The sequence below is a fragment of the Populus nigra genome, chromosome 1 (genome assembly GCF_951802175.1).
Source record: "Populus nigra chromosome 1, ddPopNigr1.1, whole genome shotgun sequence".
NCBI classification, from domain to species: Eukaryota; Viridiplantae; Streptophyta; class Magnoliopsida; order Malpighiales; family Salicaceae; genus Populus; species Populus nigra.
The window spans coordinates 36620507-36640211 of NC_084852.1; the positions used below are offsets into that span (position 1 = coordinate 36620507).

The 19705-nt window shown below is 30.2% G+C and overlaps 2 protein-coding genes across 2 annotated transcripts; one reads left to right on the forward strand and one right to left on the reverse strand.

The window, feature by feature from the left end:
• Positions 1-4412: 4412 nt before the first annotated feature.
• LOC133685181 (ethylene-responsive transcription factor LEP-like) lies at positions 4413-5961 on the reverse strand. The gene has a single exon (XM_062106884.1). The coding sequence runs from the start codon at positions 5895-5897 to the stop codon at positions 5073-5075; it is 825 nt and encodes a 274-aa protein (XP_061962868.1). The 5' UTR covers positions 5898-5961; the 3' UTR covers positions 4413-5072.
• A 10217-nt stretch (positions 5962-16178) lies between these two features.
• LOC133680418 (probable aquaporin TIP2-2) lies at positions 16179-17654 on the forward strand. The gene is made up of 3 exons (XM_062103359.1): positions 16179-16413; positions 16702-16952; positions 17129-17654. Exons 1-3 carry the CDS (start codon positions 16287-16289, stop codon positions 17501-17503), a joined length of 753 nt encoding a protein of 250 aa, XP_061959343.1. The 5' UTR covers positions 16179-16286; the 3' UTR covers positions 17504-17654.
• Positions 17655-19705: the final 2051 nt, after the last annotated feature.

Sequence of the window (19705 nt, forward strand, 5' to 3'; positions counted from 1 at the left end):
TTTTTTTTTTTTCTATTTCTCTCTCCCCATCCTTGAATTCCATATCAACTTTTTCAAATAACCAGACTCGCCCCTGTAATTTAATTATCCAAAAGATAAGATCTGTGCTTTTTATTATTTTTTTTAAAAGTCATAAAATTACAAATATGTTTCAATTTCACTTCCTTTTAAATTTTAATCTTTAAGATTTGGTCCCTGTTCTTTTTATTACAATTTTTTAATTTTTAATAAGCTATAAAATTATAATTGTTTTTTAATTTCACCCCGTTTCATTTTCTTATCTCTCAAACTTGGTCCTCATTCTTTTAATTGCTATTTATTTTATTTGAGAACATTTTTTAGATTTTTTTTTCCTATCAAATTTGATTCTCTTTCTTTTTATTGCTATCTTTTTTTCTTTGGTAAGTTTTCTAAATTGATAATTTTTTTTCATGATTTCATCCTTTAAAATTAAATTAATTGGAAATTAAGCTTTTTAATTAGACCTAGTTCAAGGATTTCATGATTTCTATGGTCATAGGGTTTGTGGATTAACCTGAATTGACTCATATTTTTCCTTTGCTTTTTCAAATTAAATCTCTCTCTCTCTCTCTCTCTCTCTCTCTCTCTCTCTCTCTCTCTCTCTCTTTATATTTATCATCTAACATTATGTTATTCGATAATTAAGCTTTATAATATTATTTAATTTGCTTTCGAACTTGTTTACCCTGGTATCACGACTAGGTTTGAGATTTTATATTTTGACCCAAATGGGCTCAGATTAGTTTTTTTTACCTTGTTAAATTATTTTTTTTTCTTAATTTTTATCTTTAAACATTTTATTTGCTAGATATTGAGCTTTACCTTTTTCCTCTTTTTTTTTATATGAAGTTATCATATTCTCATTTGATTTATTAGGAATTGGTATTTAATTTTTTTTCTGCACTTTTTTCTATGAGATCATCTCAATCTTATATCCATGGTTAGAAAGGTTGCGAGTTAACCCGGTTTAACCAAGTTTTTTCTTGTTGTCTTTTTTTTCCCCCCTTAATCATTTAGCTATTTAATAATTTGAGTTCATCAAGTTCTTTTAACATTTTATTTGTTGTTTTTTTTATTGTTGTGTTATTGTTTTAATCATATTATTTAAATTATAAATTGAATTAATAACTGGGATTTTAAGATTTTCTTACATTGAAAACCATTTTACCCGCTGCTAATAGCAGGCTAGAAATCTAGTTTTCCTCTGTTTTTGATAGAAGTACATTGCCAAGGTCAACCCATAGTTCCTGTATGAAAAAAGTTGTATTTCCCCTGAACACCTTCATAAACACTTCTCAGATTATATATTAAGCTTTCCTCCATGCTTGTAAATATCGGCGTGGCTTCACAATACCAATCAATAACCTAGTCCTGTACTGTACTCAAAACGAGAGACAATCACAAGTCGAGTCCACACATATTAAGTTCATGTACTTGTTTTATTAGGGGCCAATCTGCAAGATGGCTATCCAAGGAATTACTAGATTGAGTGCATAAAAGCAGCCTTACCTTCTTACATGTTTTATTGAAAAAGGTAATCCGGGGACCATCTTCAACGACAGAGGTTATGTCCAAGAAGCCTAGCCGCTTCTATAATCTTTGCCTGAGCTTCCGGGCTTGAATGGCGTTTAAGCGACGAAAGCAGGAAGTTGCCCAGGCTTACCTGAACTTCTTACGCTTCTTCATTAATGGATTGGAAAAGTTTGGAAGTTTACTGGCTCTGGGACAGCCCAACCACCGACCATGCTGTATAGTAGATGAGAAGTTAAGGAGTCCCTTGTCTGAGATGATGTACACAATAAATACATTGGACATGCAAGTACTGTCCAAAGAAAATGCAAAAAAAAAATAATAATAAAGAAAAGGAAAGATACACTTATGACGAGAATCTATTTTGAATTGCATGAATATGTTTTTTTTTTTTTTTTTGAAAAAGAGAAGTGCATAGATAGGATGATCACATATCAGTGAAAAAATATTATACCTTTTTATATTTTAATTGTATTTATAGCAATAAAAAAATCAAAATACAAGATAAATCAAATATAAATTTGCCACATCAATGTTTCCATGAGCTCAAATATGAGATTTCAATCTAAATAAATCTTTTTACTTATCACATATGTTGCTATTCGCTGGGCTAACAAAAATTTTATGAACAAATCACGTATGCCGTTTTTTTTTCTCAAGGCTGAACCTTGCAAACCTTTATTAGAGAGGTGATTATTTTTGGTTTGATTTAGTTTTTATAAAAAAATAATCAAATTAAATTTTAAAAAAAACTAAAATAGAAATCGGTTCAAACCGACCGGTTTCGGTTAGGTTCGGTTTTTTAGGATAAAAACCGGTTCAAACCGGTTTGACTCAGTTTTTGGTTTGGCTCGTTTTTCCGGTTTTGCTTGATTTTTTCCGGTTTGGGTTTGGTTTGGTTCGGTTTTTTCAGTTTCAGACGTATAAAACCAAAACTAAACCAAACCGGTCGGTTTTTTTAAAATTTTAATCAGTTTAATCGATTTTTTTTTACAATTTGGTTTTTACAATTATTTTTTCCTAGTTTTCTTTTAATCAGTTTTTTTATTTTTTTTCTTACTTCTATTTTATTATGTCTGCTTTTTTGCTCCAATCGTGATAGGAGCATGTTTTTTTTAAAAAAACAAAAAACAAAAAAACTTAGATAGAAGCGCGTCTAAATGTTAGGTCTGCGACTCTGCCTAGCTCTAAAGAATGATTTTACTTATGAATAAATGGTTTGTGTGGGGTCTGCAAACATCATTCCAACTCAATTATCTTTAATTTCGATAATGTAGAAAATAATCCTGTGGCAATAAATTTTCGGGTCTAGTCTTCCCTTCTGTTTCTATGCACTTCAATTGGGATCACAATTTTGGTAGGTGGGGTTACATCTCTATTAATCTTATTGTTCGGTTTCGAAGTTTTATAAAATATTAAATTTTTTTCTTGTTTTAAAGTAATTTATTTTGTGTTTTAAATTATCTTGATAATATCAAAAATAAATTTTAAAAAATAAAAATTTATGATTACAATGTTAAACGAGATTTTAATTATTTTTCCAAACATCTAACCACAATCTTTTTATTATTTTAATGACTAATCTGATCTTTTGGATAATTAAAAATATAAAAAAATATTTTCCTGTTTTCCCTTTTGTAGCAACAACATAAAATCTAATACCAATTACTTAAATTTTATATTTTTATAAAACATGTATAATAATTGAATAAATTTATAGGTCAGAAGGCACGAGGCCTGAATACGAACAGCCGGTTGCCGAGGACCAAGACTAGGGCAAAATATAGAGGCCCAACTTGATTGTAAAAGGACTTATTTTACAAACACGTTCAGGGCCGAAATGAGAGAGAGAAAAGGCTAATTAACAATGTGAGCAGAGATCATATCAATCCATATATTTCTAAAACTATTAATCCATATTTTTCTAAAACTAGTGTTATAACTTTTAATATTTTATAAACAACAATATACCTATAATTAATCAAACTTTATGTTGAACCATTTAAAATGTAAATATGAATTAATTAGAAATCACTATGATTAAATGAGATTTACTCCCTAAAATGTGATTTTTATTTTAAAAAAAATTAGTGGTATTATAGTATATATTTACTCGTTGGATATAAAAATATTTGTGTTCAAATATGATTAAAATGCCTTTAAATATAATGTTCTTAATGACTTGTGATAATCACTACTTTTCTACCATTTTTTTGTGTATTTTATTGAAAGAAATTCTCTAATTCACAGGCAATTCATGATAAGAAGCTGGAAGCAGATATATAGTTCTGATGATGATGATACCAAAATGGCTCGAATGGTTTGCTAGCTCCATTGCAAATCGTGAGGAGTGCATGGCCTGCGGAAGTTAAAGGTTTGATTTAGGAGCTAGAAAAGATGTGGTTTTGGCTCAGGTTCTAATTCTTGATGCTAGAAGACGCAGGAGGTTATGATATGGTGGCGAGGCAACCTCTGTTAGGTGTTGCTTTCAGATCAGGACTTTTGTTTATGGGTTAAATCCAACCCAATACAATTTTATATATATAAAAAATTAGCTGTAATCGGCAATTTTTTGGGTTTGGAATTTGTTTCTGAAATTCGGAGACATGAAGTTTAGCAACGACAACTTTTTTGAAGCAAAATAAAAACAACTTGAAAATTTATTTGTATCGTTAAAAAAGTTATTCGCCAGTCAAATGTTTCAACTTTTTTTTTTATTAAATTTTAATTTTTTTTATTTAGGTGGATATCTGACTAGTTAGTATATATCAAGATTAATTTCACAGTCACTAAACATACTAAACATACTGTAAACTTAGTAAACATATAAGATTAAATATATAAGTATAAGACACTGCATGGATGACGGACATGTAAAATAAAATTCAAACCTAAATACAGAGAAAGAAAAAAACCCCTACCAGACACTAGACTAATACCGCAATTGCTCAAATGTTTCAACTTAATTGAGGGAGAGGGGCAGAGAGAGAAGGAGGGAGAGAGGGAGTAAATTATACAATATTGAAAAAATAAAGAAAACTTACATATACACATTAGATACAGTGATGCCAAAGCAAACAAATGGGCTCCTGGGATAGATAAACTTCACTCCAAAATTCTATTGAAAAGTGAGAAACACATTAGATACAAGTCCTCCTTCATCACTGATTTCTTGACCACAAACAGTTCCTTAAATTTTTAATCTGCTGTGCCAGATGATTTCCTTAATCGTTACATATACACACCATCGATAATTGATTGTCTCTTTGTTTCAGGATTAATGGAGAAACAATCTTCGTTCTGTCACTATCTTTCTTCAATGCCAAGGCTCTGGCATTGATTGATCAAGAAAGCGTTGAATGTCACGTTAAACCGTGAAAACAAAGAAGCCAATGCACCTGCAAAACCCAGAAACTGAAATTCGTTGAGAGTGAAAGATTCAACTGCTTTGAGTCTTTCTTATCAGTATCCAATTGGCAAGATCAAGAGCCAAGATCAAGCCAAATCAGTTTCAGTGCTAGCTAGAAAAAATAAGCAGAGGAGCCCAAATCAAAACCATCTGGTACCATATCTGAGACTGGGGGCATCCTGCTAAAAAGTGGGCTGTGCACATACTCTCCAGAATCAAACCCGATATACGAACCAGTACTACTCCCCACTGACTCAAACCCACTAGTCATTGTTGTCTGGTCCTCAAAACCCATCAACCCCGAAGTTGACGAATCAGTCCAACTACATTGACTCATATTATAATCCGAACTGTGAGGTATATTGGAAGGAAAATCATGAGGAAGCTCATTGTTTTGAATAACATGTTTTAGTTGTTGATTATAGGTATTATTACTGGAGCAGCTCCAAAAACCTCCACCAGATGTCATTGAAGAAAACCCCTCTTCCAAATGGCATTGGGAGCTAAAATCCTGTTTGAAAATGGGAGTCGAGTCCGGCTGATGATCATGAGAGGGAGGGACATTGATGAATAATGAAGACAGGTTGTTATTATTATCACTATGTTGCTGGTGTTGCTGCTGCTGTAGAGATTGTTGTTCATCAGGGGAAATAATGGATGTGACAAAAGAACCAGCAGGCATGTCAGAGTAAACAAAGTTTGTGCGAGCACGAGAACCGCGCATGGAGCGAGCGGCTCTGTCATAGGCCAAGGCAGCTTCCTCAGCAGTGTCAAAGGTGCCTAGCCAATGCCTTTCTTTTGTTGAAGGGTCTCGTATCTCTGCTGCATATCTTCCCCATGGCCTTCTCCTAACACCTAGAAACCTTAATCCAGTACCTGGCTCCTGCTGTACTTGTTGAGGTTGCTTCTTTTTTCTGTTTGATGAAGATGGATTCATGCTGCCAAGGTTTTTTTTTTTTTTTCTAAGATGATAGAAGAAGTTAAGGAACTACTGGTGTTGGTCGATGTTGTCTTCTTGCCTCTCGTTGTTCAAGTCAGTTGTTTATATAAGAGAGCATGCCCATTCCCCTTTACAGAATTTGCCCTCGGTATCTTCAGTTTTTCCTAACATGTCTTCATCTAACAAATGGGCACAAATGGGCCTGCTTGTGTGTGTGTGTGAAACTCATATATAATCGTAGTTGTTTTTGAACTGATTTTTAACTTTAAATTATTATTTTTAGTATTTTTATTTAATATTTTAATATCAAAAATAAATTTTAAAAAATATATATTATTTTAATGTATTTCTAAAATAAAATATTTTAAAAATAATTTTTATTATATTTTCATACATCCCTTAAAATTCAAGTCTTCAGGAATAAATTCCAACTAAATCAATATTGTATATTGGTTTAATTTATGATGTCCATATATACAAACTTAAATGTAATGTTATTTTCTACCATTAACTTGCAGTAACCAATAATTATACGAAGAAATCTAAATAAGAACACTCATGTATATTCTAAAACTAAAACATAGCCTAATGGGGCTTCAAATTTTAATTGCCAATGGTCTTTCTTGATAGTTCTCGAAAAGTCATTGGTTTAGTTTCTTAGCCATTATACAATAATCTTGTAATATTGAGAAAAAAGTTAAGGGGCTCGGTTGATTTTTAATTTTATAAAATAAAATAAAATTCAGCTTATTTATAACAATTAAACATCAAAAGACTAAATTTAATAATAAAATAAATATGAAGACTAAGGTAAACAAATGTAACGCACACGCTTATGAGTAGAAGACGTTTGCTATGTTTAGGCGGCATCTCTCAGTGGCCAAAAGCCAACTCCTATAGTGGCGTTGGAAGCAGCATATCAAGATCTTCCATCTAGGATAATACGTGATGGCGGCAGAGAGGTGATTTGACGCCAACAACATGTATTTCTTCTAATATTTATTTTCTCTTTTCTCTCTTTGGTATTCGAGCTTGGCCTATCAAAATTTAAAGGTATCCTATAATTTTGTTTCTGTATTAAATTTTGGTACTTAATCATTTGATTTCTATTTGTTTAGTTGTGAATCCTTTTTTGAATTGATTTTTTTTTCATTTTCTTCCTTCGATATTTGATTTGATGAGAATTAAACTTCTGATTTTTTTTTGTTTTCCTTTTATTTATATAGGTTATTTTATTCTCATTTAATTTTCTCTTTGTTATCAAATAAAATATTGAAGATCTTGTAAGAATATTGAAAGAATATCTTTCTATGATATTGACAAGTGTTTACTTTTTATAGTTAATCATTGTCATTTATTTTTAGTTTGATTTATTTAATGTTGTTATTTAAAAAAAATTATTATTAAATTAACCAAAATTTATAAACCCAGCTAAGTCAATGACCTACAACTCGAGTCTTTCTTCAATTTTAAAAAACTCTAACATTGCTTAAGTTTTTTATTTTCATGTTAGGAAAAGTTTGATCTAGCTATCCTGCGATATAACGTTGTCTCCCAATCTAGTAAAACCAGGTTTTTGACTTTCTATCATCAAATGGCCTTGTCGAAAAATAAGATACTGAATTCAAATGATTGGGATAGATCATAGATAATATAGCAAGTTAAAATGATAAAAAAATAAATATAAATGGTCAACATGATTACATATTTGGAGGCCATATAAGCATGTTCTCTTGGATACCATGTTAATTATTAATCTTCAATCAGAGTAATTTATTGGTGTTGACAATTAATTTTCACAAATGTCCATTTATGGATTTCGCATACAATCCAAAGTTCTTACATGTGCTGTATCAAATCATGCATGAATGAGGAGAAGCTAATCATGGACACTACACAGAATCTAGCAGTAACATATAGAATCACTAATGGGAGTCTCAACCAAATTAAAAAGGTTCATCATTTAAAGTTCAGGTTCACATTTCAGTGGCCAGTCATGATAACTGCATGCGGATGGAGGGAGCTCAGGTGCCTCTCCTCGGATCAAGATATACATGTGAGAACAAATAAACAAAACAGTCTAGATGGCCACTATGATTACTTCATCTCTTCAAAAACTTGAGAATTAATATGCAGCTTCCTCACTGCTGATATAAACAATCAAGTTCTTCTTTCTTTCTTTCTTTTTAATTTTGAACCATCATATTAACTAACGGTTGATATGATGAATCATCAACCGTTACCATAATTTCAAATATTTTAAACAATATTGAAGTACGATCCAAGCCCCTCTACGATGCAATGTATGACTCGTGATTTCTGCTAGAAATCTTAATTAAAAGCTATCTTTACGAAACTGGGTTTCTCTTAGAGAAAAAAACTGCAGATGATATATAATGAAGGCAATCATTAGAATAGCATTAATCCCACATGCCAAACACAACTTTTTTCAATATTTTGATTTTGATGTTGAGCCAGGCCTCCCAACTGTCAGAGTATCTACATTTGTTCTCTATAATAGTCCAAATTTAAAGTCTCGAGAGGGGCCATGAAGATGATGCTGATAAGTGCATTGCTTTGGACTGCCATTATCATGTGGTTCACAAGGACGTCTATCATTGCATGATCGCTCTTGAAAAGCATCAAGGGTTGGCTATTAAGGCCTTTCTAATGTTGGATCTTGGAATATAATCTTGTTTATGCAAGCTCTTTAGTGGGTGTGCATGGAATATCATTGCTCACCCATGTGCATTCAGTTTGTGCAAGGAAAAATCGACAGGATATTTCTCGATTTTTCTTTTTTCCAAGCCACGTCTTAATTTATCCCTTTTTTTCAATTATTGGTTAGGCTTTTTATCATGGTTCTCCAAATGAAGCCAAGCCACCTTGTTGGGTGGCATGTGAGAGAAACACGCAGGCATGCTTGTTTACGAGGAAACCGATTACTTGGCATCATGCATGAACGAACTGTGTGGCCTTTTCACTAAATACCCTCTATTAATTAGTTCGAGGAATTATTATACATTATATATTATACATAAAGCTAAAACCCCTAAGTGTTTGATTATGGATTATGACCAGTGCAATTCATATTTAAATGATGATTTTGTCATTCAAGAAACAAAGGATTGAATACAAACCCAGGGCTAAAATAATATCTTCACACTTAAATGCACATAGAGTAATTACGCCCATGCTCTTGAAAAAAAAACCAACACAGCTTATAATTGATGGTTTTTTTTTTGTGATTTTCATATTTTTTTGTATAATATAATTACTGTATAGCCTTTGAGATCAACTTTTTTGGCTTAAGATTAAGAGGTATTTTCGATAAATAAAAAAAAAGTGGTTGGTTTGTGTGGCGTCTCCTGATGGTTTTTTGTCACCTTTCAGGGTGGTGTCCGAAACATCACCCAACCCTTTACACGGTGGGCTGGCGCATGTCAACCTTCATGACATGATGGAATTCTAGTGATAATTTTTTTCCTCCCTCTTCTTTTCCTCTCCTCCATCTTAAAAAGTATGCTAGCTTTGTAAAATTACATAGTGGTCCACAATATTTTAATTGTGTTGAATTTGACTTATTTGTTTTTTAATTTCATCACTTGTCATTTGATTTTTTATGTTTTTTTAATCAAATTTGATCTTCATTCTTTTTATTTCTATTTATTTTGCTATTAATCTTTTTTCTGATTGGATTTTGTTTTTCAATTTAATCCCTAATCATTTGATTTTAATTTTTTTTTGTTGAATTTGATCCTCATTCTTTTTTATTGCAAATCTTTTTATTTTGACTTATCTCCATGATTTTTTTTTGTCTATTTCATCCCTCATTATTTTATCCAATTGAATTTTCATATCATATTGGAAGCTTTTTTATCATGCTTTTAAAACCCGGTTCAAGAATTGATCCCCGTCATGTCCTGAGACACTGGTTGGGTTGAATGACTAGGTTTACTAGGGTCAATCAGACTTTTTATTATGTAGGAAGTAAAAGTTATATTATTTGGATAAAAAAACTAATGGCAAAAAATAATTGATGGATTTTGACATGATTTTCCAGTAGCTAATCGCTTGATATTTTATTTGGTTAAAAACTAAAAATGATATTATTTTGATAAAAAAAATAATGGAGCAAAAATTCAATTATAACCCTCTTTCTTTTGACTGTTTTTTCTTTGTTTTGAATTTTTTTGATTATATATATATATATATATATATATATATATCAATTTTATCCTTTAACATTTTATTTCATGTATCTTTTTTTCTAGATTAAGTCCTTATTTTTTTATTGCTTTTTTTTATCCTCTGCTTAATTTGTTTTTTCTTTTATTTGTTCCCTCAACATTTTATTTCATTTGTTTTTTTATCCCGTTTTGGTTCTTATTGTTTTAATTGCTCTTTCTTATCATTATCATTATCCTTTTTCTTTTTATTTTATTTTTTAATTAAGACCCATATTATTCTCTCATTAGTTTTTATACCATATTTAGTTCTCATTGTTTTGATTACCATTTGTTTCTTTTTAATTTTTTGATGGTTAATAATTTTTTTAAGAATTTTTTTGATCTTCTATATGATCAACTCGTTCTCATAACCAGAGTTGCTGGTTTTAAAGATTAGTCTGATTTAACTTTGATTTTTTTTTAAAATTTAAACATTTAACATTAGACTATTAGACCTTGAGCTTTCAATTGTTTTTCTCTTTCCTTCCTCTGGGGTTGTCCTGGATAGCAAGTTAGTTAAGTTAACTTAGATTCACTTAGGTTATCACTGTTTGAATATAATTTTTTTATGCTAGAAAAAAATTGACCCGCCCGCGTCATAACGGGTCCTTTTCATTGTTAAAAAATATTATTCACACACTCACATATTACTATTTTTTTCTAATTTTTATTTTGGTCCTCAAACTTTAATTTTAGACGATTTAATCCTAATTAAAGGCTAATTATTTTTTATTTCTTAAGAAATGATGAAATTATAAGAAGAGAGACTAAAATAAAAAAAAAAAGATGTCAATAATGAATGGTGTGTCCAGTGTTTTTGAAAAAAATACGCTTAGGTCTTCAATCTTTAAAAATAATACAATTTATATAATTTAGGTCCCTTTAAACTCTAAAAATCCTATTTTAGTACAAAATTTTATTTTTATCATTTTTCAGTCCCTGGTTAGAGAGAAAAGAGAGATCATTAGATTTCGGTGATAAGAAATAAAATCATCGTTAACACCATTTTGCACCTAAAATAATTGTTCTTTGTGTCCATGTGTTCAATGCGATGAGAGGGGTTTGGTGGTAGTTGTTTGAAGCCTTAATATTGCTTGAAAAAACATATCTAAGTTGAGAAAAAAAAATATAACATGGTTTGAGTTCGGGGTTTTTGATCCTTTTTTGGGGTTTTGGGTAGATGGATTGATTTATAAGGGTTATAAGGGAGTTGGTAAGAAGTTTTGGGTTTAAATGGCATGGAAATTGGTTCTTTAAGGCCTAAAAAACACTACCTTGATTTTCAGCTACCATATAGTCGAAATCTGGGCTCGCAGATGACACATCATCTGCTTATTTTCTTTCAAAAAATATGACGTCCACCTCTTTGAAAAAATAAAAAATAAAATAAAACTAAGCCTAAACACGTTGGTCTAGGCTTGAAGGCCTACCCATATACTTAGTCTCTTCATTGTAATGCCCCGACTGTGTTAGGCTTTTTTAAGCCTTTTTTGTTTTTAATTTTATATTTAGGTTGAATATAAATTTAAGAGAAAATTATTCACCCCAATTAAGTCTATAATCTGGATCACAGGTTTGACAGGTTAAATCACAATGCTCATGCTATTTGTTTTCTCTAATTTTGCCTTTTTTTTTAATTGGTACTTTTTTAATGTTTTTATAAATATTTTTTTTATTTTTGTTTTGATTAGCATCCCTCTTGTGTGAATTTTTCGAGGGGCTTATTTAGCCTTTTTTGTAATTGAGATTTTTAAAATTTTTTAATATGTATTTAATTTTTTAATATATTATTCTAATTTATCTATAATTTTTTTTTTATCTTTTATATAGATGAACTTTTCTTTTGAAAATATTTTAACTTTGCACAATATTTTTTATATATATTATTCAATAAATTTCATGTGGATATCTATTTCTCTTATTTTTTAGTTAAATAAAATATTAATTTTAATAAATCAATTCAGCAAACACAATATAGCAATTGTCTTATATATATTGCAAGATTAGATATTTTGTTTTACATTCATCTCTTGATTTTTCTAGTCTTTTTACCTATTATTAATGACTTTTTTTTCTCATTTATTTACATGGGTTTGGTTCTATTGCAAACAAAAATTTAATCCCACAAAGAATTCTTTTGTTTTTTTTGCCAGCACATTTTTTTTACCAGTCCATGAATAAACAGTCTCGATAATAACCTCTCTCTTCCTAAAATAATTATTTTCTCAAAAAACATTTGGTTTTTAAAGCAAAACTATTAGGTTTGGCTCTAATTTCCAGTATAGATAGGAGCTGGAGAGGGTGTTTCTACACAATTTATAATTCCTTTTTTCCCTGTGTTTTTCTAGCTTCTTTGCTTATGGTTTTGCTTTGTTGTTTTTTTTTTCCTTCTATTATAAAGCTTTGGTTTTTATACTTTTTAGAGACATATTGAATTCAATTATTTTTTTAGTTCCTATATTTTTAAAGAAAGTGTATCCTGTAAAAGTTGGGTTATTAGGGTCTGAAAGAACTATTTGCTAGAGAATCATGTTCTCAAAGTTATTATCATTTTAATTAGTTCTAAGGACAAGGGGTCTAATTCTTGATAACAACATTCTCATTTCTTCGTCGACCAAGTATCTTCTACAATTAATTACATAATATCTACACTGATTTTAGTGAGATACCTTATGTTTTAAGTATAATACTTTGTTTTATATCTATTAGTATACTTGCTAGGATTATTTTTTTATTCATTTACAACTTTGAATATTTTATTCCATGCTTAGAATCAATGCTAGGAATGATTACTTTAATTTAATTTAAAGTTTTATTATTTTAATTTAATTTATAAACTTGCATGTAATCATGATTAAATAGTCATTTTCAAGAGTCAAATCGCTTGTCAATTCAAGGTTTTACTAGTGATCACACTTATGTGTGTGTCGGGATATACAGTAATTCTTAAGAAATCGCTCAGCCTAGTACTGCTTTAACTCAAGTACATTTAACTTTAAATCCGGTATGTTTGGCTAGACATACAAGTGCATGTCTTCTTACTAGTTGATTATGCCTCTTCTACTATTATCTTCAAGGTCTTAAGACGAAACCATGTGGATTGTGAATATTGTACATATTTTTTTGACGTAATTATACCTAATTTACGAGTGGTATGATCATAACTACATGTCACTTTCGTAATTGGGTACTTTATAAATTTACTTCATTAATAGTTTAGTATTAGGGGTATTAATTGTGATGTATTCCCCGTGGGTAATTATATTATCTATGCCACAAATTAAAATTAAAATGAAAATAAAAATTAGTTTAATTAAGATAACGCTATGTATGTATAAAAACAAATCACGACACTAAATTCCCATGTAAAGATGAGATTAATGGGGGCTCGTGTCTTGAAAATGATGCAACCCCTTTCTTTCATTTTTCTATTTTTGCCGTGCATGCGTCTCCTTTCATGAGATACATACTTCTTTAATTCCAAGGATATTTTCATAATATAAAGATTTATCTTGTTATTTCCAAGATTCTTGGAAATCCATGTTTCCACATCTATGAAAATGGTAATTGCCATGCATTTAAGTTTGCATGAAAACTATATATAATTTATCCATATGTGTCTTATTTATGAGGGTTGGATCAAGGAAAAAATTGAAAAAGCCATTTTTTATCATGGAAAATAATCGATTTTCTTGGACATTTAGATGGAAAAGCCGTTGCACCGGATTAAAATACCATATCTAATCGATTGTGTAACTATTTATCTTTTTGTTAAGGGTATGTATGTATATATATATATATATATATATATATAGTGCCAAGAATTAGAAAGAAAATCCATCAAATTATTCGAACGGGCACATGACAACAAGTTGATGATCTGGGCCTGGAAGGCAACGGAACAGGCTGCTTCTTAGAAGAGAAAACAGGTTAGGTCTGCAAAGTTCAATGACAAGTTTCCTTCTCATAAAATTTGAATAAGAAGTGGAAATTATTTTAAAGATCCATGAACAAAACTTCCATTAAACACCTCCATGTTGCAGAAACCAATATAGTAAAAATAATATACTTTTTTATTTTTTAAAAGTTATTTTTATATTAACATATTAAAATGATTTGAAAATATTAAAAAATTTAATTTCTAACAAAAAAAAATTATTTTTTTCAAAAATATTTTTAAAATACAAGAATAAACGAATTCACTGTTCTCAAAGTTGAAATAGGTATACATTTCTTTAACTTTCTTTTCCCTTTTTTTTTTTTGGAACTTTAAATACCGACCACAATTTATTTTAATGGTGTCCTGAAACCTTATGTAGATTAATATACGTTTAATGAAACAGATCCACATCATGATCAATAAATAATTGCCGACTCACTCAACATCTCTCTTCTTGATATTGTTCTCATCATTGAAGGATTCGTGCCTTGAAAAACAGTCCATTATCATCATTAATTTGAATGTTTTTCGTAAATTTTATCTGTTAGACGTCTGCTATATATATATATATATATATATATATATATATATATATATATATATATATATAATTTTCTTTTAAAATTAGAATTAATTGTTAGAGACTTGGAGGACGTAAATACCTAGTGTTTAATTCTCAAGTGCAAATGTAAATTATTTGTAATATATCACTTTCGTGTTTCCATTTTCAATTATAGTAATTGAATCAGAAATTGAAGCAGAAAGAAATAAGGTTTGATCAAATTAATTAGCTTCTCAAGACTGAGAATTAATTTCACAAGAACCTTATCGATACTCTAAAGGAAGATTGTAACTCATTGACTTGGATGCTATTGCCAGCTCTTGAAATGGACGTCCCCGTCACCATCATGACGGGATTATCGACTATATATATATATATATATATATATATATATATATATATATATATATAATTAAACACCTTCTAATTCTCTAAACAAAGCTAATTATTATCGATATATTTCAAGTGGAAACCACGATTTATATAAAAATAAACCACCTCAACTTTATTTTATTTTTTTCAACTCCTTTTTATTATTCGGGTCCCTTTTTCATTACTTTTTTATTGTATCATTTTGCTTTTCATTTAACAATTAGAGTGACATATCATAACATTAATGCTCTATAAATCATAAAATAATATTTGAAATTACAAATATGTAAAACAATGTGAGGTGAAAGAAATATTAAAAGAAAAAACAATGAAAAAGCAATATATATATATATATATATATATATATATATAAAACACAATCCACTAAGGGTTACAATAATTACCCATAATGTTTTTTTTCTTTAATATTTTTGTCACTTGATTATTTTATTTATAATTTATTTATTTCATATTAAGTTCATATCTGATTGAATTTGATATTTTGTTTTAATTGACTTTAATATAGGACTCTCACAATATTAAAAATAACTTTTAATGTTGCATTCATGCTTTATATGATAAAATGAAATTTAATTTTATTGATTCAAATTAATTTGAGATTCAATTTTAAACTGAAATAAATATTCAATTTTTTTTTCTAAAAAATAACATATTTATCTCAACTCAATCTTTGATTATAATTAATAAATTTATTATTATTTATTAACATATATAATTTTCAATATATATATATAAACTTTTCGGTTAGAAATAAAAATATTAAAATATCAAACTAGCTTGATTCATGAGAAATGCCTTAATTTTTTTTAAAAAAATTTATCGTTTGATGCGAGGAAAATGACATCAGGAGGGCATTAATCATTTCCAAGTTGTAGCTTGCTTTGGTCAAATGAATTATTCTATCAAAACATGCTTATCCTCACAAGTTATAAGATGTTGGCTTTGTGTCTTTGTTTCCATAACTAACACAGAGCAGGGTTTATTTTAGTTGTCTTATGCTCATAATTAATGTATAATTATTACTAATCAAATAAAAGGCGGTTGGTCGGCTTCCAATCATATAGTGCTCCTCCATTCACATGGGTCCCATGGCCGGTGCCGGCTATGATGCTTATTGCAAAATTAGCATCGCAGAGCACCAGTGGTGCTATAATATAAACCACGCCCATGAAATCAATGCAGCCCATAGAAACACATACAAGAACTTGAGCTAGCTAGCAGTAATTAAGCTTAATTGGCCCAGGACTACTGATCAAGCAAGAATGGTGAAGATAGCTTTTGGGAGTCTTGGTGACTCTTTCAGTGTTGGCTCTCTCAAGGCTTATTTATCTGAGTTCATTGCCACTCTTCTTTTTGTGTTTGCTGGTGTTGGATCGGCCATCGCTTACAGTAAGTAGTAATCCTATCTCTGGGATTTTTGCATAATCATGTCTTTAAAAACTAAAAAAAGAGGGACCATGATGGAAATTTATACAAAGTTTACTATTTACTAGCAAAATGATACTCTTGCCATGCACGTAATTAACAGGTGGTTGAAGCATAATCTCTTTCATTAATGGTTTAACTTTTAATCACCAGAGCAAAATTATTTTGCATTTTGTCAACGAGACATTAATTACATAGTTCGAAATTAAGTAAGAATAATATATATGCTATTTTTGCTTCTATATGGTACAGGTAAGCTCACAACAGATGCAGCCTTAGACCCACCTGGCCTAGTTGCGGTTGCTGTGGCTCATGCATTTGCACTGTTTGTGGGAGTCTCCATAGCAGCCAACATTTCAGGTGGCCATTTAAATCCAGCTGTCACCTTTGGACTGGCCATTGGAGGCAACATCACCATCTTTACTGGCCTTTTATATTGGATTGCTCAATGCCTCGGCTCCATTGCCGCCTGCCTCCTCCTCAAATTCGCTACAAGTGCTGAGGTAAAACACCAAAATTAAAGCCATATATATGCCATTTGAAGACGGGCATGGAAATTCCTAGATGTTTATCAGGATTTTGAACTGCTGATCATGTGTTAGTCGTACAATTCCAATAAATCTCCAGTTAATTATCACTGAATGTATCAATCTCAGAGTTGTTTTAATGGATTTCACAGAGCATCCCAACTCATGGAGTCGCTTCAGGGATGAGTGCTGTTGAAGGAGTGGTGATGGAGATTGTCATAACCTTTGCGCTTGTCTACACTGTTTATGCCACTGCCGCAGATCCCAAAAAGGGCTCCATTGGAATTATAGCACCCATTGCCATTGGGTTCATTGTTGGTGCTAACATTCTTGCTGCTGGCCCGTTCAGTGGCGGTTCAATGAACCCAGCTCGCTCATTTGGCCCAGCTGTTGTTAGCGGAGACTTCTCACAGAACTGGATCTACTGGTTAGGTCCGCTCATTGGAGGTGGATTGGCTGGGCTTGTTTATGGCGATATTTTCATTGGGTCTTATACCGCTGCCCCAGTTTCCGAAGACTATGCCTAAAGAGTTGCATAGGCTTGCTTTGTGTTAACTTGTGAATTGTACTTTGCTTTCTTGCTTTTTTTTTTTTAAGTGGGTTTGGGCTTGCTTGTCAATGGCCAGTTAAAAATTCTCTTACCTGTTTGTTAATAAGATGAAAATATCTTTAGTGAAACTTATGCTGTTTGTTTGCTATAAAGTTTTTTTTTAATAATTTTTATAAAAAATAAATAATTTTTTTATATTTATTAATGTTATGAAAAATGAATTGAAAAATATTTTTTAGTGTTTAGCTATGTTATGGAAAATGAGTTGAAAAATAACTTATTGATATTTTAATTTTTTTTCAAGTTTATTTAAAAAATGGGAATCAAATCTTGCAAATAAAAAAGTTGAAGAAGGATGAAATTGAAAAAATTACAATTATAATAATTAAGATGAAATCTAACAGATGAAAAGTTGAAAGATGATAAAATAAAAAAATTATAATTTCATAAATTATTTAAAATAAAATAAATAAAAATTAAAAGAATGAGAACCAAATCTGATGGATATAAAATTTCAATTAAGAAAAAGATAAAAGAAAAGCAAATAACAATTAAAAGAATGGGGTCCAAAATTGATATAAAAATTAAGTTCAATCAAATTCTAGAGGATGAAATTGAAAAAAAAAAATATTAAAAACAAAACATATGGCAATCGAAAGATTGAAAATCAAAATTGATATAATCAACAAGTAACAAGATGTTTCTGAATTCTTCACAACTTCTGAAATGTGTTTTTCATTTAAAATAAAAGGAAAATACTTTTTTGAAAAATAAACAAATTTTTCATTGATACGAAAGTGTTTTCCGTTGACTAACTTTCTTCATGATAAATAAACACATGAAAGTTAAAAAAATGATTTTCAAGAAACTATTTTTCATGAAACAAACGAGACTTTAGTGCTAGTTTGGTTTTGTAGTAAAAATACTTTTTAAAAGTGTTTTTCCACTTAAAAATATATTAAAATAATTTTTTTTTATCTTTGATATCAACCCATTAAAAGTATAAAAATTAAATAAAAAAAAATCAGTTCAGTATTATTTTAAAGTAAAGACACTTTTAAAGTACACTACCAAAAAGGCACCTGCTATCACTGGAAAAATCGTCTTTCAACAGGGAACCCTTTCCATAATGCAATCAATGGCAATGAGTTTTGCAAACAATATCGAATATTAATGGGCTGGGCCCACTTGAAGGATGTCACATGGTGATGGGATCAGGATCACGGCGTAGTGGTTAAAAATTGAGAAATTTATTCAGTAAATAGCAGTATTAGGAAAGGAAGTCAATTGCCAATTTATTCAGTAAAAATTTTTCCCCTTCATTTCTGTGGCAAGGAGCAGCAATGTGATTTTGATGACGTGTTGCCTTAGGGGCCCGTTGACTATAGCTGTGCCTGAGGACGTGTTTCTTTTCTTACCAAGCATAGGTAGGGCTGCCTAAGACGGCGCTTAGATCAGCAGTAGCTGCTGCGTTTTTCTTTAAAGTCAATAAAACTAGTGTGTAAATAGCAGCTGTAGTTTGGCTTGTGGACCCACTAAAAAGAAGGTTTAACTACGGGATCTGATGAAACAATTTTTTAATGTTTCTTGCTGTATTTTTGTTCTGTACTGGTAATTAAAAAAAACAGCCACTTGTGAATATTGAATGCTTGGTGTCATCACCATCAACGTACAGGGAAAAAAATATATGATCGACGTGTTGAAAATCAATATTACTCGTGCATGTCCATAAAAATCACAGGAAATAAAACTTGAATCTACGTGAGGTATAATTAACGGAAGAGAAGAGATAAAGAGAGGCATATAATATCTCGGTGGAGGGGAGGGGAGGGGTGTTAACATAAGAGGAAACGCTTGGCTTTTCTCTGGTTTCAGGTGCTGTTCCGGCCATATCGGGTTCAGTTTAAAACTAAATGTATTGAATCGGATCCGATCCAGTTAAAAAAATTTAATTTTTTTAATTATGTTTTATTCAAAAAATTAGAACCAGATTGCTTGATGACGTAACATTTACAGAATTTAATCGCAATTCTAATTTTATTCTTGTAGTGTTCGCCCCAGCTAAAAAAAATTCAATTTTTATTTTTATTTTTAATTGTATTTTATTCAAAAAATTAGAAGAAGATCGCTTGATGACGTAATATTTGCAGAATTTAATCGCAATCCCAATTTTGTTCTT

Coding starts and splice junctions, on each gene's coding strand:
- LOC133680418 (XM_062103359.1), top strand. CDS start 16,287: ATGGTGAAGATAGCTTTTGGGAGTCTTGGTGACTCTTTCAGTGTTGGC. Junction 16,414..16,701: donor TGGATCGGCCATCGCTTACA/GTAAGTAGTAAT, acceptor TATATGGTACAG/GTAAGCTCACAACAGATGCA. Junction 16,953..17,128: donor AATTCGCTACAAGTGCTGAG/GTAAAACACCAA, acceptor TGGATTTCACAG/AGCATCCCAACTCATGGAGT.
- LOC133685181 (XM_062106884.1), bottom strand. CDS start 5,897: ATGAATCCATCTTCATCAAACAGAAAAAAGAAGCAACCTCAACAAGTA.